The following is a 25,085-nucleotide window of genomic DNA, read 5'->3' as shown; positions in this document are numbered from 1 at the left end:
CACTCTTTGATAGATAGGAACCGCACAGTCAATTAACTAGATAACAATCTTACGGACTACAACTTTAAAGACATACTATGAGTCAAGTTGAGAGTGATAGCAGGTTCTAATCCTGTGTTTAAAATGAAGTCCAGTTGCTTAACTGATTATTTTAAGGATTCCATTTTTACAGCCTTTCCTCCTCTGACACAAACAATTCAGTTTAAAACTGTTTAGAGCAGAGGGCTTAAACCAAGAAATAAAGATGATAAAAAAATGCCAGAACGGGACCAATTATTTATATTTATCTACAAACTCATTTCTGTATCTTTAATCTATTTCCACCATTTTCCACTTCCCTTTGTACTTCTCCGCTGTCCCAAATCTCACCTCTTTATATCACATCCAACAACATTGTGTTTCACTGGCCTTTTATTTTCCTGGCCGTAACCTTTTCAACTTTCACCTGTCCCATAGTTCACCTGCTCAAGAAAATTCCTATTCCCAAACACAGAGGCGCCAACCCCCTGCCTCCCTTTTTGTTGTAAACACCAGTGGTATGTAAAGTGTTGCTAGGTCTCATTAACTAGTGTCTGTGCTGACCTGTTAATCTGAGCCTGAGGTGGAGGCTTGACTCTGCATCCAGTCCAGGTCACGGCAATATACTGAGGATGTTTGTTGAAAACGCTGCAAGAAGGAAACGTAAAGATTTTTACAATAGCATAGGACCTCTGAGCCGATAAGATAAACTAAACTCCCTCAGTCAAACTTTAACAACATTTGGGTGTGCATTTTGCCACCCTGTTTATTAGTTTTAAATCATAACACAAGACATGTAATAGAATGTTAGGGACAGGCATATGATGGAATAAAGGTGAAAGTGTCTCCACGCAGCAGCCTATTTAAATCTTAAACCAGTGCCTCAACAGACAGGACAACTGGGATCTGATCTGGAAAGATGACATATGGAGCACGCAGTTATAGTAAGAGCGTTTAATAAGGTGCAACTAGTGGATGAGGAAATCTTTTGCCTTTTCTCAGTCTATTGAAGACATACTTTATGTTGAAACATTAGATGGTGTATCTTGGTCAAGTCTCTCGTTTTTCCAAATCCTGCATATGGAAATATATTGGTGGGATTCTGTTGTGGCCCCAGTGATCAGGTTTTTGTGTTTATTGGGTCCAGGAGTTCAGAAGTAGTGAGGTCACGTGTCAAAGTCCCCCCAACAGCCCCCTTTTTAAACTCAGTTTTTAAACTCAACACAGCTATCTAAAGTGTCACTAAAATAGCTGATTCCGAGCCCTTTGTTCTCTGTTCTTAGTTGTATAAATTGTTCCACATTACATAGCTGTTTTCAGAAAGCTCCCATGGAAACTATTATGAAATTACAACCCTTAAATAAACTGTTACCATCTTATTTTTTCTAAATGCTGTTTCAAAGCTCTTGATAAGAGTTAGATTCTGGTTGACAATGCTGAATCATTTTGGTACAGCGCATCAGTAGAACTTGTAAAATCTCTTCTACAGGCAAGAAAACAATATAACATATATTCAAAGTAAGGTTTACTATAAGTTCTACTATAAATGAATAAACTTGGGTCTTGATAGAGCAGTTCTTTCAGAGAAATTCTCCTGGAAACTGCTTATGAACTCAATGCAACTAACTAAGTAATGGAATTTTGTCCGTATTTCTTTATAATTTGTACCAAATCATGTACTTTATTTCAGGAAACTATTAGAAAATGACTGACCTGACAAATAAATATAAGTGAAATAACAAATTTAATGTTTTAGTTTTTAACTGTAGAATGTGAACTCTGCACCAGGTTGCCAAAACCCCCAAGTTCCCAGAAAAATATACAAAGGTTCTGACCTCAGTGGTAGCTACAGCCTCTCCTGGGCCTGCTTTTAAGTAGAGATTAGTTTCCTGTGATGCAGCTCATTAGACAAGATGTGTCCATGTTCCCTTTTATACAGGCTGCTTGGTTGACATGTTAATCCTAGCCTTAGGGAAAAGGTTTGGGAGGCATCCACAGGCTGAGGTTACACAGGGGTCATCCTTTTACTTTCCCTTTTATCTTATGGCTCCTGATTTCGTAGCTTTAACTGCTTTTTAGATTGTTATCCTGAACCCATTTAGAGGGATTAAAAGTCAAATATTTGGGACAATTTAGGTGATGTCAATTACACACTAGAATGAAAGTTGGTCAACATAGAAAGATTTGAGTGCTGCTATTTGCTGTTGCCCGCAACAGGGTTTGTTACTGCATTGACTTAAAGCTTTAGTGCGTAACTTTTTGATATTAATAAACGTCCGTTACATTCAAACCATTGCCAAATGAGTTGCTACAAAGCTAATTAAGACTATCAGCTCCACACAACTCTCTCTGGATGTCTCAGTGTGACTATGTTCAGAAGATTGTGGCGTCCGGTGACTTTCCCGCGTAGAAACTCGAGTGAAGATAATGACCATCATGGTTTTTAATCCTCCCTGTCCTCCATGGCTACTAGCAACTGTGTGGAGGAGGGGGGGGCGGTGCACGGTCATGGAAGGCTTGTATCATGTGGACGCGCCGACAGTGTTGTTGTCATTACTTAGAATTCCTCTTAGGGGAGACAGAAAGTACGTACTATAGCTTTAAACCAATCTTGGTCAAGAAAATTCTACACCTCAGTAATCACATGTGAAAAGTCATATTGTCTTTAAGAAATATGCTCACATTTCATACTACTTGAAACTAGATCAAGAATTCAATATTTTGTGGCCTTTTTAATAACTGATGCATGAGAAATATTTGTGTTTAAAATAGGCTTTATTATCTATAAATTCATTATAGATGCTGTTCTATGAAGATAAGATGCAGCCAATTTTTACTCTACTTAATTTTACAATTTTAAGCCACCACAATGCAATTTATACACAAAACAAAGCGCCTACTTGCACACTTCAAACACTTAGTTTTAAGTATATAGTGTAGATAACGCAAAAAGTTTGTGCACTGAAAGTACCCGGATGACCCCCTAAAAACGGTCAAAAAGTTCAGTGTGGAACGATGGACCCTACTCGCACTAAACGGGCGCCATCTTGACTACATTTGCATTCTCCACGCTAGGGCTGGCGATATGGAGAAAATCAAATATCACGATATTTTTGACCAAATACCTTGATATCAATACCGCAACGATATTGTAGTGTTGATTATTGCGCTTTCACAAAATATTTACACAATGAGATTTTTGATAAATAATCATCAATAATGTGGATATAATGACTAAGTGGGTAAAGGCAAATAATAGAACAGCTAGAACAGTCTGGTAAGTTCAGAAATTGACATCACTTTACTGTAATGCAGCCTTTAAAACCAGGAAAAGACAACACTTATGCCATATTACAATACCCAAAATCTAAGACGATATCTAGTCTCATCACGATATCGATATAATATGGATATATTGCCCAGCTCTACGCACTCCCTTGACCGGCAGCTGATTGGATGAACGCGTCACGCTCCCGAATTTCAAAGACGACCATAATGGCGGCTTGTTTTACAAAAATAGTTCACCGAAACGTGTTTCTGAAAACATTTTAAGCAAGAAATAGGCCTTGCAGTTGCTGAATCGGTCTGTGTTTTTGATCGACAAAGGTCAGTTTAAAAGACTTTTGTCAGATTTTGAGAGGCGGAGAGCCGAGCGACCACTACTCATTTGCATACAGGAAAGCCCATATTTTTGGCGGGCTGGAAAATCACGTTCACATGTGTTGCGTTCGTCTTGCTCATTCCGCTCGTCATTTCCAGTAAGTGTTTTAACTTAAGTTATGCTAACCATTGAAAGTGGGCACTACGGCAGTAAGTGGTCAGTGCACATTAGCAGTGTACTGACGGAAGTATGCGGAATGAGACACAGCCACGGTCAATATATGACCCCTCACATAAACTGTATATGTGAGGGATCATCTTTATGTAAAGATTGATACATTTCTACAGTGTGTCTATAGGTGTGGTCATGACGAAGAAGGTCTGAACACGGTGTGGTTTAGAGAAGTTAATTTTCTATGGGACGTGAATCAGTCAAATATCAAGGCATTAAAGGATAGCTGACAGAGGAAAGTTGTGTCAAAGCTCTGTAGTGATTTACCAACAAACAAAAAACAGGATAGAGGAGAATATCAATACGCAGTCTCTTTTGTATGACTTTTCTCTCCAATATTCTAGGTGTAAATAAATACGAATGCTACATGGCACAAGTTGTCAGTTAATTATTTACACAATGCTTGCTAACGAGCTTGCAGGCGTTGACATTCCCACAGTGACAAGCAAACAGTGGAGCAAATATTAGAGGTGGTGTGATTGCATACAAAGTTAATGTAACGACACGAGTCATGCAGACATATGATTTTACTCTAGGTCACGCAAGTTGAGGCAAGAATTTTTTTTGGCTGGACCATAAAAATAATTTAACTATCATTTAATCATTTAATATATATATTCATATTATAGACACCACCACTGACTATCCCTCTTGCAATTTGGCCACAATTAAGCATATTGACTATACACGGTCCAACCTTATACTAGGTTTCAACCTAGTCTTGTTTTTACATAATCACATAATATAAGCAACAATCTTACAGCTCCCTTAGATTACAAGATCCAAGATACTTGCTGAGCAGAATATTTTACAGTGTAAAAATCAACTTGTCAGACTATGTAATGGAAATACTGTTACTAAATTACCTGAAACCTAGTTTGGTATTTCTGCACTGCAATTTCTTTTTACTAATTGGCCAACGTATACATCCACAATATGCTAATATCTGCTGATATATGGGTCTGGCTGATCTACCTCTGGTTCACATATACTGACTCAAACACTGGAGACACAACAGGATGACATTTACTGTGGATTACAACACTAATTACTGTCTGCCCACCTCTACTCAAAGACTCAAATCTTGGCAAGTGCCAAGGCAAGGGGACCTTTAAAAAAGTTAAACTTTTACCCACTTGTTACCCACTTTTCTAACATTCAACATAAGTTACCAGGACTAGAAAAGAACAAAAAAAACATGCATGAAAACACATTGCTCGAGAGCTACTTAGTCATGCACCAGTGTAGTGGCAATATGAGAAAATAGTGCCCTATCAGACTGAGTACGTCTGAGTATATCATTAGATACAAGAGAAAGCCTGTCTCTTTTACCTCTTTCACGCCAATGACTAGCGTCGGACCAGCGTTATCTGACCCGTGTCCGACCCTTCTTTTGTAAACTCAAACCAAGCCAGTCCAAACGGGTTGATCCCTTGTCATGACAATTCAGATCCGACCTGGGTCACAACCCGGGAGCGATGCATACCAATTACCTCAGGTACTGGAAATGGGCAGAGGGGATTACACGTCAAATTCAGTGAACAGCTAACATGGTCACATACTTCAGTCCAGCTGTACACCACCTGAACTAGAGTTTTGTCATTGTATTTCTCATTGTACAGTAGGCTCTCTGCAGCCTGCAGTTTTTGCGCTGTGAGTTCGGGTGAGCGAAGAGAGAGGGAGAGAGAGCAAATGGAGCCGTGAATTAGAAAAATAAAGCTTTTTTTATGATTGTTTCACAGTGATTATGTTCTAAAGCACAAATAAATAACCATCAAACAATCAAGAGAGAGAGACAGACGCTCTTACTTCAATTCTCTGCATTTCATTCATTGCAGGTGCAGCAGTAAACAAGTACAGTAAGCTACTCTAATATCAATTTATGACCATTTTAAGATGAGGGGAGAAAATTTCTCTTTGTTTGGAAAAATGTCAGGTTCCCAACTCTTTTTAAAAATAGACAGAGGGAGGAAGAGAGAGATTGCTCAAGACAGCAGCCACACTGCTGCAGACGTGTCTCGGGCGAGCGAGGGAGAGAGAGAGTGTGCGGTGGTGCTGTGACAGAGAGAAGTAAAATCTTATTTTCATACGTTTACATTCGTAAGCCCAGTGAGGCAAAATCTATTTTGTTGTTTGTTTTAGAAGTATGCGGCAACTTGTGACAAATGTGTGCCACCCTTTCCAACCAATGACATATACTGCTCCGCCCCGGTTGTTAGGGACCCTGGTCGTGTGCAATTCAAATTAAAAGCGACTCTCGTCACTATGTCACGCAATGTGAGGGCGCGCCTCATTCAGTTCAAGATTATGCATCGCTTCTATTGGACTGAGAGACTGGAGAATTGGTCTGAAAGACACACTAAATTGTTGGAAAAGTAGGACGACCAATTACTTCATGTCCTATGGACTTGTGATAAGGTCCAGGAATTTTAGACCGGGATACATGATAACCTATGTCAGATTACAGGGACACAGGTTCCTTTGAGCCCAAGATGATTTGTTCTGGGAGATGGGCCAATCCTAAGCGGGACGCACTTCTCAACCGGGGTCGTGAAGCCGAGTACATCAACATGGGTTAACCCTTTCAAACACAAAGTCAACCCGGGGTTCAACCGTAATTGAGCCCTCGTGTGAAAGGGGTAATAGTATCTGTATGAATGAACACTCCTTAAGAACATCGCAGATATACATGAATGTTGCTGCTTTTTTTCCTGAGTGGTGAATGGGTTACAGAAATGTTAGCAGTTTCTGAATAGACACAAATGGCCGGAGAAACGGCTGGTACTGTCTCGTTTATCGGTGTTTTAAGCCCCCAACGTCTCCTTCCAGGCGGCGCTGCCTGGAAGGCACTAGGATTAGGCAATGGTTAGGTTTTTGGGTTAAAACGTAACGCCTGGGATAGGCGTTACGGGGGGGCACTAGCACAAGGGGATATATATTGTGTAAATAAAAACACTTAAAGAACCTCTTTAAAAAAAACAACATGTTCGGTTAAAATAAAAGGTTACCTCCACACAAGCCCTGGCATCTCTCCCGTAGACATTTATTAAGTAAATAAAATATATTTATAGAATTATTTAAATAAGTAGCCCGGTATCAGAATACTAAAATAAATTCTGTCCCAATATTTAAAAAGAATCTATATTAATCAACGTCAAAATAAATACGTAAAAAGGATAGTTAAATTAAACACATTTAAAAGATCTAAAATACTGTCAGAATTACTTACCCTTGAGTTTTACAAAAATATATAAACACACACCATTTAATATTAGTAAAGGGAAGTGTTTTCAAAGAAAGTGCTTCATAAGTAAAAAGTGCCATAAACATACATCATTGAATAAAATCACACTGTTAATGTGTTTTATCATGTTAAAATCTCAGGTAAGTAATTCCCGTTGTATAATCATAATAAATATTTAGCAAGGAAGATAAAAGTACAATAAAATTATTCAAATATAAATAAGGCAGGAAAAAAATGTACAAGAGGTAAACCAAGGCATATTTGAAATATTTATTTAAAACAGTGGGGAAAATAATCATTTAAATTCTTAGATAGAACCCCCTCTACAGGTAAAAACTAAACCCCGGAAAAGAGGAAGGAATAATATAATCTAAAAAGCATACTAAAAGACATATATAGACATATTTTACCAATTAAAATTAATACAAAACAATACAAAGGTCATAAAAATAGAAAACAAATAAAAACAGAAAGGAAAAGAAGGCATGCGGGGGGGGGTTAACAGTTAGATTTGATGCGTTGCAGAGGAGGTCCAGGTGAAACTTAAGGAGAGAGGGAACCAGTGGGAGGTAAATATTCAAAACAAGATGTGTTGTAAAAACTAGATTAAAAAGAGAAGTAGATCCATTTAGTATTTTTCGTTCAGACCCGTAGGGTCTATGGTTTTTAAGAAATGGATCCACTTCCTCTCCGCCGCCCGACGCTGAGCCGTGGTCCAGGCTCTGTTGCTCTCCAGGCCCATGATGCTCTGTACATTTTGGGAGGCATGGAGTTTAAACTGTTCATATAAAACAGTTGTGTCATCGCCCTTATTTAAAATGTACTGGTGTTGTTTGATTCTAAGATATAAGGCATTCCTTGTCTCCCCCACATACAGTCTGTGGCAGGACCTGCACCTAATTGCGTAAACCACATTGATGGTAGTGTGCTGCAGGACCTGTCCCGGGTTAAAACCAACCTTGCTATATGGATTAAAAATGTGGGGGAGACGTATAAAACCAACATCCGAACCCTGAAGCGCTTCTCTAGGGTCAGTATTCTTATTTAAGTTTGTGTGAATTAAAATATCTTTTAGATTTTTGTTCCTCCTGTAGGCGGCGATCATACAGCAGTCCCTTAGCACGTCACAATCACCGCCCGCCCCCTGGAAATTCCTTTTGATGGTAGGTATAAAATTCCTCAGAATTTCTGAGTAGGTAATTACCAGGGGAAGGAGTTGGACGGCTGGATGATGGTTTCTTCTTTGTTTTTAAACTTGCCGGTGACCTCCGCCTTTATACCTCTAAGGAAGCGCCTCGAGTAACCCCTCAACCCCATTGCCCTAAAAAGTGTACTAGTGGCCTCCTCCACATGCTCCGGGAAGGTGCAAATTCTGTGTTTTGGTTAGGTGCCTTGAAGTTAACGGTCGCAGCGTTGCCTGGAAGGAGACGTTGGGGGCTTAAAACACCATTGAGCTACTGTCTCACACATGAAGCCAGCATGTGTGACATGGGCTCTATATGCAGTTTAAGCTTCACACTAGGCCCTCATCCACTCAACATAGAGCCATCATGCAGGCTGTTTAAGGTGTAAACATGGAGTAAGACCCATTGTAAAAGTGATCTAGTTAGACCTAGAGTTTACCTTTTCTCACCTCTGTACCACCAGTCTCTACTGACAAGCCCATAGTGAAAGGGAGAATGGCTTCGTCTTCCATTATAACTACTTTTATACAAAACAATACAAGTCAATGAGACAATAGTATCTAGTGTGAAGCTTCCAAAGTGAAGCTTCACAAGTGCATAAAGAAAAGGAAAGCAGAGAGGGATTTCTAGCGTTTCAGAACGCCCTGACACGTAGGGTCACTGAAAGTAAAGGGGAAACCAAGGAGTTTCACAACAACACATGGTTTAATGTCACAGGGACGATGATTTATCCAACACTATCCTTTTGGGAAATCGCACACACACACACAGCTCATTCTCTTTTTCTTCCACTCAGGCTCTTTCTGTTAATCATAAACATTCACCTCAGCCTAACCTCCGTCACTTCTCGGTTGCAGCTCTAATGTTTAGTGAAAGTGTTTTGAAAATGAAGCAATCTGTTCTTCAGAAAAAAAACATACTACTAAGATATCGTCTTAGATTTTGGATATCGTAATATGGTGATATGACATAAGTAGTGTCTTTTACTGGTTTTAAAGGCTGCATTACAGTAAAGTGATGTACTTTTCTGAACTTACCAGGCTAGCTGTTCTATTATTTGCCCTTTCCCCACTTAGACATGATGTCCACATTACTGATGATTATTTATCTAAAATCTAAGTGTGAAGATATTTTGTTAAAGCACCAATTGTCAACCCTAGAATATCGCCGCAATATCGATATTGAGGTATTTGGTCAAGAATATTGTGATATCTGATTATCTCCATATCGCCCAGCCCTAATACTACCTACAGCACCTTTAATGAAACCGTTTGGTGGTTTGAGTTCTGGGCCCATAGCAAATATAGCTCAACTTTCATTGGGAAAATACCAAATATAAAATGATGTAACAGAGTATGTTCAACATTTCTCATCATATTCCCAAACTTGCAGTTTGTGCTAAGCACCAATTTTCCGCTGGTTATCCAGATCTAAGGTTGCGGTGGCAGTACGCTGCGCAAGGAAGGCCTTCACACCCTATCTCTAATGGTGTACCCAGCCCCCCTAAAAAAACTATTTTGCCTCCCAGTAGATCTTTTCCAGTACTTTTACTAGTCGGCCTTTCCACAGTGACCGTTGACTGTGCTCCACACACACACACACACACACACACACACACACACACACAGGCTGTCTCTCTCTATGCCTCTGAAGCCAAAAGCTGAATATTTCCCAGAAGTGTTTACTATTTCACTCCTATGATAACATGACTCAGCTCGCCCAGCAGAATCCTACCAGATTACACTGATTGTTGTCTTCACTGCATATGGGGTCATCTGTCAGATGTATGTGACAGAGTGGAGTGGTGTGAATGAGATTCTCCTGGATGGGCTTGGATATTGAGAAACAGTTCTGTTGTGGGGGTAATTAGCCTCTGCAGGCTGCATTATTTTGACAAGTAAACAGCCTATCCTAGATGATTTACTGCACACTGCGAACAAAACACATGCATAGAAGGAAAACAGCCTCACAACACATGATTCAAATATTTTACTGATTTATCATCATCAGATTTTTGTGTCCAAAGTTGAACAAAAGGAAACGCCGGCACATTTACTCCAAGCCGCAAAACTTCACATTGATCTGGCTGTGTTTTAATTTGACATGACTTAAGCTGTTTAAGGCTACCCCCAGCTTGGCTTTTGTTTTCGTTGGTTTGGCCATGGCTTTGATCAGTTATGATGATTTGGTAGTCAGTAAAGTAGCATCGCTGAATTTGATAAAGGCAAGAAGATGATCAAGTTGTTGACAAGACAACAGTTAGTCGAGGTGATCTAAACCACTGAAAGTGAGCATCAGAGCCCTGCTAGCAGGCGGATATCATCAGCAATGTATGACGGCTATATAGGTGAAGGTGCATTTGTCAGCCAGGAAATAACAAGAAATGTCAGTAGAGAAATGCCAAAGATACGATTGAGGTTATTTAGAAACGGTCTCCATTACATAGTTTGTCCACTACAGAGCACTGAAAACATTATTGTTACTCTGAAATGTCCCGTTCTCTACATATCTTTATCACAATTCTTTAATAACCAAATTTAAGGGATCCTTATTTACATAGCGGATGATATATTGTTGTCCTATCATGTATCACGTTTGAGGAATATTGGTATTGGTTTCAAAAACCCAGGATGCGTCGGGCTGTGGTGAGCGCACCTGAAACCTCACTACACAGGAAAACTGTGTGCACACAACTCCGTTATCATAACTGATAGGACCAAGTTGTAACCAGCTGGAGCTAAATCAGTTAGATCCTGCTGATTGTTCGGCGAGTGTCAGATTAAGATGGCTGCTCGTGGCTCATCACTTAGCTCCAGGTGAGAATAATGCCATTGTTGCTAAGCCTCTCTCTGTGTCGGAGTCTCTCAGTCAGCTGAATAATGCTATTATCACTAAGCTGTTCTTTCACTGCTCTTTCAACATGACCCAAACACCCAGCTGTTTCACCCTATGACATTAGCATACACTGTGTGTGTGTGTGTGTGTGTGTGCGTGTGCGTGTGTGTGTGTGGTGGGGGGGGTCCATCTCCATCAGGTTAACCAGGGGTCGTTGGGGGGTCATTTTAAATGTTCCTGTTCTCACTTAACTCTCATCATGTTAAACAGCAGAACCCCCCTCCCTTCTCTCTGCAGCTCTCACTCTTCTGTCTTTTCTTTTCTCTACGGAGCGCCGCAGTGACCCAGGATACTAGGGCTGCACCATCTGAGGAACACATGCGATATGCTATAACATTGTTGAATATCGCGATATTACTCCAAATTCCAAATTGCTTGTTGAATTTACAACAAATGAAAGGAAATCATTTCCAACATTCTTTCATTGAACACACTGAACATTGAATTGAATTAAAAAAGGCAGCACTAAAAAAAGATTGACAGTTATAGTTTAAAGTGCAGTTTTCTACTGTAAAACTACTTTTATTTATTTATTTAACCTTTATTTAACCAGGTAGACCGATTGAGAACTAATTCTCATTTGCAGCGAGGACCTGGCCAAGACAAAGCATAAACGTGCAAGACAAGTTACACATTAACTACCCAAAATATAAACATACAGAATACAGTAAAGAATCAACCAAAAATAATAATATTGAATCAATAAATAGTTTGTGCAATGTAATGTGTAAGTAGTAGGGCAGTAATGCAGTACAATACACCCCTCCGCCACTATGCAATGGAGCATAACAGACAATAAAGTGAGAGTGTGCAATAATGCATGAATGATGAATGAGCCTTTCGCGATATGTTTATTGCGGCAGTTAATATTGCGATAAAAAAAACAACAACTATATATTGTGCAGCCCTACAGCACACACAAGTGTTTACCATCATCACATTATCTGTCCCTGCTCCTGACCTGGCTTTAACACAGCTCTCACGCCGCTCCGTTTTGATGCAAAAGACACATGTTCACAGTTTCTGTAACAATGTGCAGGGTATCTACGGCAGGGTTTCAGGATTACTGTAACCTTACAGGAGATGGTGAGGCTGACTTCTGTCCTCTCAGCCAATCAATTCTGTTCTATTCTTGTCAATCTAAGGCTACATCCACACTGAAACATTTATGTTTTTAAATGCATAAATTTTGCTACATTTATGCCTAGTGTCCACACTAGGGCTGTGGAATTAATAAAAAATGTAATCGTGATTACAACTTTTTGGCTCCTAATGATCCCAAAAACAGTAATTGAGAAAAACGATTATTTTGCACATAATGTTTTTGCAAAGTAAACTCTTATTTTGTGTTGTGTTCTGAATGAAAAGTATAAAAGGGAAAACTCACAGTTGCCAGTGTTTGCCAACATCTTTCCAAAAGTCAATGACTTATCGTGTTAAATAATCGTGTTTTCAATATTGACCAAAATAATCATGGTTATGATTTTTCTTTTTTTCATAATCGAGCAGCCCTAGTCCACACTACTCCGGTGTTTTCGAACCCCTTAAACTGAGACATTTGAAAATGTTGCAGACCCCGTTTTACTCTGGACGGATGAAAACGGAGATGCGTTCCCTTCCTGATTGGGTCTTATCTGTCACGACGTGTCCTTCTCTGATCCCCATCACGTGACCCTAATCCGGAAGGAAACACATAACATCAGCCTTGGCTACCAGTCAGTACTATTGAGTACTAAATTGGTGACACTAATCTTGGGTGCCCATCTTGAAACTGTGGCGCAGTGCTGACTCAGCACACCAGGGTTACAATACATCACTTGCAGCACACATCACAAAGAACAATGAGGGCAAAACAGCATCACGGATCTAATGAGTTTCCGGTTCTAATATACATGACCATTCAAAAGTTTGGAATCCCCTGACACAAAAGGGCCCTATTTTAACGATCTAAGCGCACGGCGTGAAGCGCCTAGTGCAGGTGCGTTTAGGGCGTGTACGAATCCACTTTTGCTAGTTTAACGGCAGAAAAAAGGGTCGATGCGCCAGGCGCATGGTTCACAAAGGTTGTACTTAGTGTAGAAGAAGAAAAAACATCAATATAACAGCTGATTACAAATGTTTGAACAGTAGTGTAAATCTTACAAATATATACATTAACATATATTTTCAATTTTAAATTCATTTTGTAGAACTCACTGAGTTTACAGTTTTCACAAATTGGTTTAAACAAAAATGTTCTCTCTTGGATGGAGCATTTGACTGCCTCCCAAACAATCCTGTCTAAAACTCTGTAGTTATTCTGCCACACCTGACATGCTGTAGGATTTGTATGTGAACAACATCACGTCAGTCTCTTCATAACCTTCCCCAACCAAACTCACGTGCTGCCAGCCTCAATATTCCATGTAGGCTCAGGCCTTGCCAGCGGCCGCTCAAATTCGACCTGAGGCCCTTTGCTGGGTGTCGCCCCCCCCATTTCCTGTCTCTCTTCAGCTGTTCTAAATAAAGGAAAAAGCCCTAAATAAAAGCAAAAAAAACAACCACAAAATCTTCCTCTGTTCCTCTGAGATTCTCTGAAGTGAGGTTCTGTTATGTTCTGTATGTCTCTGTGTGTTTTATAGCTCCTGGATCTGTTCATGGTGTGGGACTGGTCAACTTACCTGGCAGACTATGGCCAACCAACCTCCAAATACCTGAGAGTGAACCCAGCCACTGCCCTGGCTCTACTGGAGAAGTGAGTGGATCAGATATTGTGGACCTGTTTACAATATTTCAACATCACTTTTTAAAGGCCCTATTTATGCATGGGTGAGGTTTAGGATGTGGGTGTGCTGGTAGAGTAAATGAAATGCCACCCAGAAACAAATTTGGCAAAAACGTCTTAATGTATTAAAGTATTAATGCTAGGATTTTTGACTTAACAGCTATCAAGTTTCCATCCAAATGTTGTGCAAATTCAAACAGAATTTCAAACATTTTTTATAAAGTTTCCGGCGCTTCTCCTTCTTTTTGTTTAACGCACAAATTGAAAATAGAAATAGAGATCCATTTAATAACACAGAAGCAGCTTCACCAGAACATTTGTTTACATAACCCCTATTTTCCACCGGGCGCGTCTGCGCTGCGTTCCGGGCACATTGCAGCTCCTGCGAGCAATCGCGGCCATTCGAGTTAATGCGTGAAAATCCACCAGCTGTGTCACGGCGCGTCCCAGAAGCGTGCATGAGGTGGCTCTCCGCTCCGCTAAAGATACATGTCAGATCTATCTTCACGCGAGCCGCGGGGCGTTCAGACAGCCGGGCAGGAAGGGAAACAGCGAGAGTATCCAGTCAGTTTAGCAAAACACCCCCCAATGATGTATATGTCTCCTCTACAACGCCACGGACAACGAGAGAGTCATCTTGGAGGTGGAAAAACATAATAGATCTCTTTTTTATAAGGACAACACCAGAAAAGAGAAGGTATTGAGTTAACTGTAGGAGAGCCTGGAGTGGAAGGTAGATACTAGTTTAATAAACACCTGATTGTTCTGTAAAGTTCAAAGTAGAGACAATATAATCTGCAAGTCGGGCAGCAAGGCACTCCGCTTCTGAGACGCTCCCGGTGTGGTACGGCGCGTGGCGGAGGACGGACCAAAACCAGAATGCAGCACAGGCGCGCCCAGTGGAAAATCGGGGTAAGGATGTTCCGGTGTGGGTGGTTATTACCCATCACTTCAGACACTAATAAGGAAAGACTTGTTGACGAGTTCCAAGATTGCTTTTGGATTAATCCAGAACAGGTGTCATAACTATGATGATGTATGAGAAACAACAACGTGTGTCACCACAGGTATTCTCATATTTAGAAAAATGTTAGTGTGCTAACACATATTCCTTTGTCTGATTTCTTAGAGGTTTTCATGCGATTGTCTGATACACTAACAAATTGTATCAGTAATGCGTTATATTAGTGTTACAGCAAAAAGTAATACATTACTCTAATTGCGTTACTTTAACACGTTACTCCAAACACTTGTTATAGCCAGCGGCTAAAAACACCACAGTGGAGCCTGCATGCATGTTTGCTCAGCTTAAAGCTATAGAGCGTAGTTTCTGTCTCCCCCATGACGAATTCTAAGTACAACCCAGTCTCACGGCAGTTCGTGAAATGGTCACGTTATTTAATCTATTGATTCGTGTACACGGGCACGTTTTTTGTCATGGTGGCCAGCACGAAAATGTAAAGTAATGTATTTCAATGGGAAGCATATTTCGTGATCACAGCACGACTACGGTAGTGAGTAGTATGAAATGCTGAAAATCTGCATAAGGAGGTTGGTCGGGGTGGTGGATGGGTCAAACAACACAGGACTTTCACCAGGAGACCGGGGATCGTGGCCTGCATGTGGCGTTTTGTTTCCCTGTTGTTGTGTTCCTAATCACATCCGTCACCTTATTGTCGCACGTCCCCCGCAGCCGTCTCCCGCCGTGTTAGGCGTCTTTTCCCTGTTGTTCTTTTCCTAAACCCAACCTCCGCCGTCCCGTTGTTGTCGTCGCGTGTCCCCCAGAGACAGCGGATCGTGTCCCGGGGTGTAACGTTTGCTTCCCCCGTTCATCTTTTCCTAAACCCAACATCCATATAGATGGTTCCCATTTTGTGCTGGCCACCACGAAAAAAACGTGTTCTTGTACATGAATCAATAGATTAAAAATAACGTGACAATTTCACAAACTGTCGTGAAACTATGTTGCTAAGTAATGACAACCAAACTGTCGGCGCGTCCACATGATACAAGCCTTCCGTACTCACACTGAGCTGAAATGAAATCACTGCGCTGTAACACTTGTCTTTAGCTTTAATGAAAGGCATTCAATGTTAAGGATTCTGTCATTCTACGGTATTGAGGGAGAACAACAATCCCAAAATTAAAAACTGCATACCTACCCAACTTGGGAATAGTTGAATATTCAGGTACAGCCCTAATTTTTCTGTTCCTCTAAATCTTCTTCTCTCTGCTGTCGTTCTGCTGCTGCTAACTGCTGCTCCTCAGAGTCTACAGGGGGTAGGTGCAGCTTCCTCGCTGCTGTTCTTTGGTCTTCTTCATGCATGCTCCGATCATCTCTGGTTCTACCTCATTCACAGTATAGAGTTTGGCTCCTCTTTAGCTCAGTACAATAGTGACTTAATATATATATATATATATATATATATATATATATATATATATATGTGTGTGTGCGTGTGTTATGGTTAAATGCCATTTTTTGATAAATTTACGCATAATAAACATCCATGCGATTTTTTTTTGTGGTTTCCTGCTTGAACCTTGCCCCACCTTACTTAACCATAGTTGTGTGCACATATTTGGGTTAAACTGGAAAACTTGTCTAGTGGCTCATGGTTTGAAACTGCATGAGCTCCGTTTTAAAGCCTAGCATCTTGAGCCCAGATCTCAGTGATAAGGCTAGTAAGCCTTCCCACTGAGCCTTAAGTGCAGCTTAAAAAAAAAACATGTTCAAGCGTCTGTACACAGAATTGTGTCTCCCAAAGCTGAACAGAGAACTTGTTCATGAGGCAAAAGGTTGACACTGATGATGAAATGATATTGCATCATTTGAAAATGTTTAACTCTTTTTCACTCTCATCAGGAAAATCCCTGCACTCACATGGCAACAAACCATGATTACAAAATGATCTTGTATATAGGTCATTTATTGTTATACAGATTGGATGACCGCTTTATTAAGAGTTCACTGTCAGATAGATGTAATAGTAGTTTAGCTTTTGAGTTACTGCTGAAATCATATATATAATACAACTTCATCACTAAGATAAGACTGATATGCATCACAATACTGCACTAAGTGCAACTTGCACAAACATAGGTTTTACTTACATCTTTATAAATGTTATTGTAGTTGTACATTTTTATTGCCAACTTGTATATACGTTTGTAGATTGTTTCCTTTTTTCTTTATTTTTATGAATAGTTGTTCTTGTATTCTATCCTATTTATTATTTCTTCTATATTCTGCATGTGTGCTGTGTGTCTGATACTTTGCTGCTGTAGCAATGAAATTTCCCAATTTGGGATAAATGAAGTCTATCTAATCTAATATATATCCTCTTAAAATCCTGTGGCTGGTTCGTTTTGCTTTCAAAGCACCAGAGCCTGCTTTGAAGCAGACTGAGAGCCTCCTTTTCAGGTGGCATTTACTCCACACCTGAGTTTGATTGGCAACTAAACGGGCAAACGCACCAGAGTTTGTTTTAACTGAACCACACAGGTTAGGTGTTAAGCACCCTAAATGTGCCCTAACTTTCCATGTGCAAAAGAAAAGTCTTCCATCTCCACCAATTGAGAAATTGTTCATCCTTCCAATGCATGTAATTCTGATATATCAGTGTCTCATGTCACTGATGGAAAAGTAACCAATCAAACATAAATATTAATAATCCCATAAAGAGCAGCAAGCAAGTGAGCACACTGCTGAGAGAAAACATTTGTCTGACTTGTCTTTTTGTCTCTGTCCCTGTCTCTGTCCAGGATGAAGGACACCAGTAAGAAGAACAACATCTTCTCTCAGTTCAGGAAGAACGACAGAGACAAACAGAAACTGATAGAGACTGTGGTCAAACAGCTGAGGAGCCTGGTCAACGGCATGTCCTCCTAAACACACACACACACACACACACACACACACACACACACACACACACAGGAGTAATGTGTGTCACAAAGAGATGTAAAGAATGAAACATGCATGCAGACACATGCACACACTCAACTGCCAACACACTCACAGAGGAAAGAGATGTTCGCAGATGTAATGAAGTGATAACACACAACATGGCAGTGGCATACAGAAGAGCCGCTCCCGGGAATTTACACACACACTTGTACAAACAAAAGGGACAGATCGCTTACATACCCACACATCACATAAAGGCACAGCAATACATACACTGTACAAATCATGCAGGGAGCAGACTCCTAGCAAATACGACACACACACACACACCCACACAGACACACAGAGCCATATCCCCTCCTTACTGTTATACCTGAATGAATACTCAATGTAAATAACACATACTAAACAGTTTACTGTATGCTTTACAGGAACGAACAGTAAAATGTTTGTAAAGTATTTTTAATGGCTATGATAAGACAAACTATGTTTTGTACTTTAGTAAGAGTAATGATTGTAGCTGCAGAGGGAGACTGGTACAGCAGGGGAAGGGGCACTCACAAGTACTGGAACAATGAGCTCAAAGGTCAACACTTTCTGCCCCCAAGTAAAGAGGATAAAACATGTCCTTTAGTCCAATCAGAAACCCATGTTATACATTCAACATGCTTCCACTTCCATTTTTGTCCTCCTTGGATGAATATGGAATGTATATTCTGGCATTTCAATCTAAAGAATAACAAAATAATTGTTAATCTACAGAGATCAAGCTATTGGTAATCTACTGATCAAGTTATTCAGTTGAAACAAAAAAAAACGTTTCTTGTGTCTGATGAACGTCTTGTAGATAAAATGATGATAGGCAAAAAAACTACACTATAGGCTGTAGCTCAGTATTCACCAATCCAGCCAACATCTCCACTTCAACCACTTGTGCATCTGTTTGACATTGGTCGCATGTTAAAAGCTGTAAACAAAAAAAAAAAAAAAAGTACATTTACACACACAAGTTTACTCTGAGAAATCAGGTTATGCAGGTCATCAAAGTAGCAATCTGGTTACTGTAAACTCTGTGCAGACATGCAGCAAATAAGAGAAGTCTTTCTCCAGGAGAAATCTGTCTGGAGAAATATATCAGGTTCTGTTATTCTCTACACCTAGTATGGAAACCAAGAACCAAGAAAACTGTAGATTACTGTAACCCAGTTTCCTAAGTGCATGCTGGCTTTGGATCTGACGTCATAATGAAGCTCCATGTTGAGTCATATTAAAATACTGTTATTTCAGACCGTAATCAATGCATTTCATTTAGGGCTGCAAAGATTAATTGATTACTTGTCAACTATTATTAACTATGAAATTAATCGCCAACTATTTTGCTAATCCAATAATCGCATTGAGTCATTCTTTAAGAAAAAAAGTCAGGAAATCTCTGATTCCAGCTTGTTAAGTGGAGCGCGCGCCCATGTGCGGAGGTTTACTCCTCGATGTGGCGGCCGCAGGTTCGACTCCGACCTGCGGCCCTTTGCTTGATCAATCACAAATGATCCTGTATGTGTTGCATCATGCCATTTTATATACAGTAAGCCTGCTGTGTCAGAGTATAAACTGCTCTACTGAAGACAGGACGTAGTTTACAGTCAATCATGAGACACAAGTGAGTGCTATAAACACGTTCCCTTGTAATAACTGATTTAACTACTGAGAGCATTCACATATGTAGTTTTTTCTTTCATAACTGTACAGATATTGAGTATGACGTTGACTTTTCTAATTTTCCGTTTAAAACTGTCCTGACAACAATTGGATCAACCAAAGCCAGAAAGTTGACCAAGACTTAAGACCAAGTTCATCTCATTGTCTCAATACTTCAGCCGTTACTGGGTATGTGTGTGTGCTGAAACAAAGTGAAGCTGAGCTCAAGGATGGAGGGAGGAATAGATGAGTGGATGATGACGTCTTGAAAGACCGATGTTCATGAAAAAAGTGAAATTTTGTTGAACTCCTTGGTGGCTTTGCTTGCTGTTTGCTCTTCTCTGCCTCACATTGAACATTTACGCCCACCCCTTGAGACGGAGCCTCACAGTGACTCAACACGGAGGAGTTCAGTGTGTGTGCGAACACCACACATGGCAGAGAGCGGTAATGGGGGTGAGACTTTGACACCCAGATTGTAGTTGGAGTCTTCACATGTTTTTGGCATATGAAAATGTTAAAAAATGACCCTTACCCTAACCCTGGAAAGTGGCTTTTTAAATGATTTGGTCCATCTTATGTGCACACACAGGTTGGACAACAAAACTTAACACTTCACCAAATAATTCAATCTGTTACAACAACACACACATTCATGCAGACATGGGCTTGGTAATTGCAGGTTGTTGTACTGGATTGTATTAGATTGTACATGTGGACACATCTGGACACATCTGGGTTTGGTCAGCAAAGGCTCCAAGGAACTGATAAGGATTCTGGTTTGGAGTGTCATAGTGACCAATGCATGAAGCAATCCTCATGGAGGGTTTGCATGAGATGTTACCATATGTATGAGAAATTCACCATGGTCACAGGAAATTGACATCTGGTATTACCATGCAATCGGTATCTGGATATGTTTGGTGTACATGTAAGTAGAACACAAAGCTATCAGAATGTGATTGGATCAGCCGGACCACCTCTGGAGGTGTATTGTGGTCAGATCTCAGCTGCGTGTAAAAGACATCTGTACCGTTTTGGAAAGATTAAGAAAGAAATCAGACGGGTCAGAGGAGCTAGCACTAGTGCTAGCAAGCTACTCCACTGGCTCTGATTACCTTAATAAACTCAAATTGTATTTTATTTGTACTCGCGACATCTTTTTATGTCCACAGGGCCTCACAATGACAATTGACAATTTATGACTGTAAATGGGAAATCACACGTTGCTATGTAGACACCTTGTGTAAGCCATATCCACTGTCTGTGTCTGTTTTGAGTTTATCGGCCCTTTAAGTAACTACTTTACAGCCAGATATAGACATATATATACTAAACTGTTTGTTTACATTAACTTCTGGGTAGAAAACTCCTGTGTCCCGTAGATACAGTTTAATGGTGCAGAGCAAATGGGAACAGCTGGATATACTCTCATCTCCTTCATCTAAAATGCATGTTTGATGCTTTCATATGTCAACACTTTAACTAACATTAGTTTGGAGAGCTATTTTACCTGTTGGGCCCCAGACTAAAGAAAATGACACCACCCAAACTAGCAGTCAGTCCGAACAGCTGGTCGCTAGATATCAAAGACACTAGCAAAGCAACACAGAACAGAGAATAACCACAGCAGAGACCACAGATAGGTCGGACCTACATGTTTAACTATATATCTTTAAATGTTACAGTTACGGCTGAAAATGACGTCAGAAATTAACAAGTTTGCCGACTTCATTTATCTCTGCAATTCAAAACTACTGCCATTTGTCTACCCGGAAGTGATTTTTGTGTTTTGCGTGACATCACGGTGATTCGTCTATACTTCAGAACTACTGCAGACACAGACAGTGAATGCACACGTTTCTCTTCAATATCTGCATAGGTCGACACGTACAATCTCAATCTACTCAATCTACGGCTGCTCGGACATGGATAGAAGAGGAAATTTACATGACACGGACATTCTATGTTTAACTGATCACAGTGTGGAAGAATCTAAATGAGAACATCTCTTAATATGATTGCACAGGTCCATGATCAGATGTCATTATCCAGATACAGAACACATGTTAATACTAGGTGGAAATGGGCTATGAACTTCCCGGCAGATTTTAATATCCATAGACCAACTGGCACGTCGCACACATCCTAGTTAAATCTGATGAACTTTACTTGTACGAGACTTTTTGTTTACCTCCGAGTATCACAGCTGTTCTCATTCATAGCAGCCACAGCAGTGTCTGGCCACTCAGTGGTAGGGTTGGGTATCGTTTGGGTTTTTTCAGATACCGGGGCTAAAGTGATACTTTTAAAAAGGTGCCGGTGCCTGAACCGACAGAAAAGGAAGCACGGCTTGTTTACTGCTAAGGCCTTATGGCCCAAATTAAATTAGTTAATAATGTAATAATAACTTATAACAATGACCAAACAACCACCAGATGGGAAAAGGGTATTTTACAATAACTTTGAATGCATCGCGATGCTTAGGCTACCAGTTTCAGTGAACAACTGTGTTGTTTGTCCGACAACGGCAGCTGCTGACTGTTACGTCTCGCTGTTGGAATCCTCTACAGGGAAATACAGTCACACTTTACACCGCTTAGCTGTCAGCATTTTAACCATGTTTAATCCAGCTGCTAGCTAATGGTAGGCTAACGTTACCTGCTACCAAGTGTAGTGTTAACTAGCATCACGTCTGTTTCGGAGCATAAGAGGGCAACGCAGGCATTTCAGTGGCACCGAAATCTGTTGTGTTATTCGGTCCTGTAGATACGGTCGTTTAGGCACCGGTACCACATTAGCACCGGGTTTCAGTACCCAACCCTACTTAGTGGTGGTGAGTCATCATCATGTAAAAGGTGACATCAGTGCATGCCCTCTTCCTCCCTCTGTAAATCCTTACAGTTGCAGGCTTAAGGACACTATTTATGTGATGTTAATGGCAGTTTTGTCTTACAATCTTCTGAAACTACTTGATTCATGCTTACTGGAAAACAAGGCCCAGAAGGGAAATTGTTATGTCATTGGTGATTATATATACATATATATTTAACAGTTCAATACCTTGCATTCTAAATTCTTTCTTTTTGTTCCTCAGGGTGAAATGATGCTTTAGAATCTCATAACCCACATATATTCACAAAGCACAGCAATAATGAATTGGTTGCTTTACAGCCTTGCAGGCAGGTTGATGCTTATTTTAAACCCGGACATGACTCCTGATGACAAACATTTTATAATGGAACTGTTTCTATTGTGTTTATGTTTTTGAGTCTGTGCTCCACTTTCAGAAGGCATTTTTGCACTGAAACTGATTGAAGTTTTTTTCTTTTAGATTACTTTTTTTTGTTGCCTTTTTTAAAAAGTTGCTTGTAAATGCCAATGTATATACTGCATATTTTGTAAAGAAAATATTACAGCAGCTTGTCTGCTATAAACAGAATTGGAGGTTGACACTGTGATATGCACCTCCATCAACACCTAAAGTAAATATGTAATTACTAAGAGTTTGAATTTGCATTTGTTGCTTACTTGGTGAACACAGTTGAGTACAGTGTGAGGAGTTCAGTGATTTTTGTTGGTACCTTCTCTCCACTCATGCATGGATAAGATATGAAAAATGCTACATTATGTTCTTGCATAGACTCTGTATAACATTTCAATATGAAGTATTTAAATACTGCTCCTAAAGATTCCTACTAACTGCTCATAGATGTTATCCAAAATAAACGACAGTTCCAAATTCAGTTTTAGTCAAATGGTTTCTGTGCACACACCTCCTGTCTGGGTTTCATCTCATGAGTGTAAACTGGTTCTCCTAGTTTTGAGGTGTGTACAGGGCCATGCATTCATGTCCATTCTGCCATAAATTCTCAAAAACATCCAGCATTCAAACAATGACTCAAATAATAGCTGAGCCAGCCCTAACAAATATAGGCCTCACATAGTATATTGTACATTTCCACATTACTTATTTTATCAGTACAGCAACTATCATGTCATAGTCTACACTCTGCTGCTCTTACTTTCTTTTTTTACCGCAAATAAGCCGTCAGCGGCGAAACAAGCTACAATGTAACATTAATGGGAAATTGCGCGCCTTCAATTTACATCCACAAAAGTGCTTGTTTTACCGCTGATATGCTCGGATTATTGTTCCAAGTGTATGACAACATTATAGAAAGGATTCCTACAGAGATAGACCTTTTTGTTGAAGAGTAAGATCCTTTTTGTTAACAGGGAACATCACCGTAATCGCTATCTCCAAACCCACCAGATTCAAAATAAATAAACCGTAATTTTATCATTGTAAAATACACTTCATTCAAAGTTGACAGAAACTAAATAAAACTATCAAAAGCCGTCTTGGTTCATGTGTCTACTGTTTCAACAATCACCACTCTGGTTTGGTTGAAATAAACCCTTAATTCACCCATTTACATGTGGAGATATGCTGGCTCTATACACGCTAAAAGTATTGTTTATTTAAATGGAGTCTGGTGGGTTTGGCGATAGCGATTATGGAGCTGTTTCATGTTAAGCAAAAGGGATCTTACTAGAGCTGGGCAATATATCAATATTGATATTGTGATACGAGACTAGATATCGTCTTAGATTTTGGATATCGTAATATTACATAAGTGTTGTCTTTTCCTGGTTTTAAAGGCTGCATTACAGTAAAGTGATGTCATTTTCTGAACTTACCAGACTGTTGTAACTGTTCTGTTATTTCCCTTTACCCACTTAGTCATTATATCCACATTACTGATGATTATTTATCAAAAATCTCATTGTGTAAATATTTTGTGAAACCACCAATAATCAACACTACAATATCGTTGCGGTATTGATATCGAGGTATTGGGTCAAAAATATCATGATATTTGATTTTCTCCATATCGCCAGCCCTAGATAAACCCTTAAACCCTTAAACAAAAAGTCAACCACTGTAGGGATCCTTTACATAATGTTGTCAGAACAATTATCCAAGCATATCAGCGGCAAAACAAGCACATTTGTGGACGTAATTGAAGCTGCGCAATTGCCCAATAACTGACATTGTAGCTTATTTCGCCACTGCCGACTGCAGCGTTCTTTCTGAATACCAGGCCAATTTCAAAGAATGTTGTTCCCATCAGTCACTTAGACACAAAACATGGGACATGGGGTCCAGGTTGGAAAAAAATCACGTTTTTAACTTTGAAGCTACGGTCAAGGCATCTCAACATCCCCAGCAGGGGTTTCACATTTTAAGCCTTTAGGGACGAAGTATGCCCTTTGTGTGGCTGGAAGACTTTAAATGTGAAACCACTTTGCAGGAAGTGTTGACTTTCTTTGACAGTTCCTTAAAAAACGATTGGAAAATGGCAAAGTATATTAGATTGGGGTATGATAACCGTATGTCTGTGGCAAAGAGAGCAGCAGAATAGTGAGTATTGCATGACTGACTTTATTGAGACAACACATACACATGGAGGGAGTGTTGAGTTTATATGAACAACAAATTAAAACAGGAGCAGATCAGAAAAGGTGGGGGGGCTCTA

The 25,085-nt window shown here is 40.0% G+C and overlaps 1 protein-coding gene across 2 annotated transcripts in view; it reads left to right on the top strand.

The window, feature by feature from the left end:
* Positions 1 to 24,802, top strand: part of exoc6 (exocyst complex component 6) — a 102,040-nt gene extending 77,238 nt beyond the window's left edge. For both annotated transcript variants that reach the window (XM_078279717.1, XM_078279718.1), the window contains 2 exons: positions 13,795 to 13,907; positions 17,703 to 24,802. In XM_078279717.1, coding sequence (XP_078135843.1) covers positions 13,795 to 13,907; positions 17,703 to 17,829 — 240 coding nt within the window. In that variant the 3' untranslated portion in view covers positions 17,830 to 24,802. The remainder of the gene's footprint in view (positions 1 to 13,794; positions 13,908 to 17,702) is intronic.
* Positions 24,803 to 25,085: the final 283 nt, after the last annotated feature.

Source organism: Sander vitreus, chromosome 21 (assembly GCF_031162955.1).
Source record: "Sander vitreus isolate 19-12246 chromosome 21, sanVit1, whole genome shotgun sequence".
In the NCBI taxonomy this organism is placed as follows: Eukaryota; Metazoa; Chordata; class Actinopteri; order Perciformes; family Percidae; genus Sander; species Sander vitreus.
This window is presented reverse-complemented; position numbering and strand designations above follow the sequence as displayed.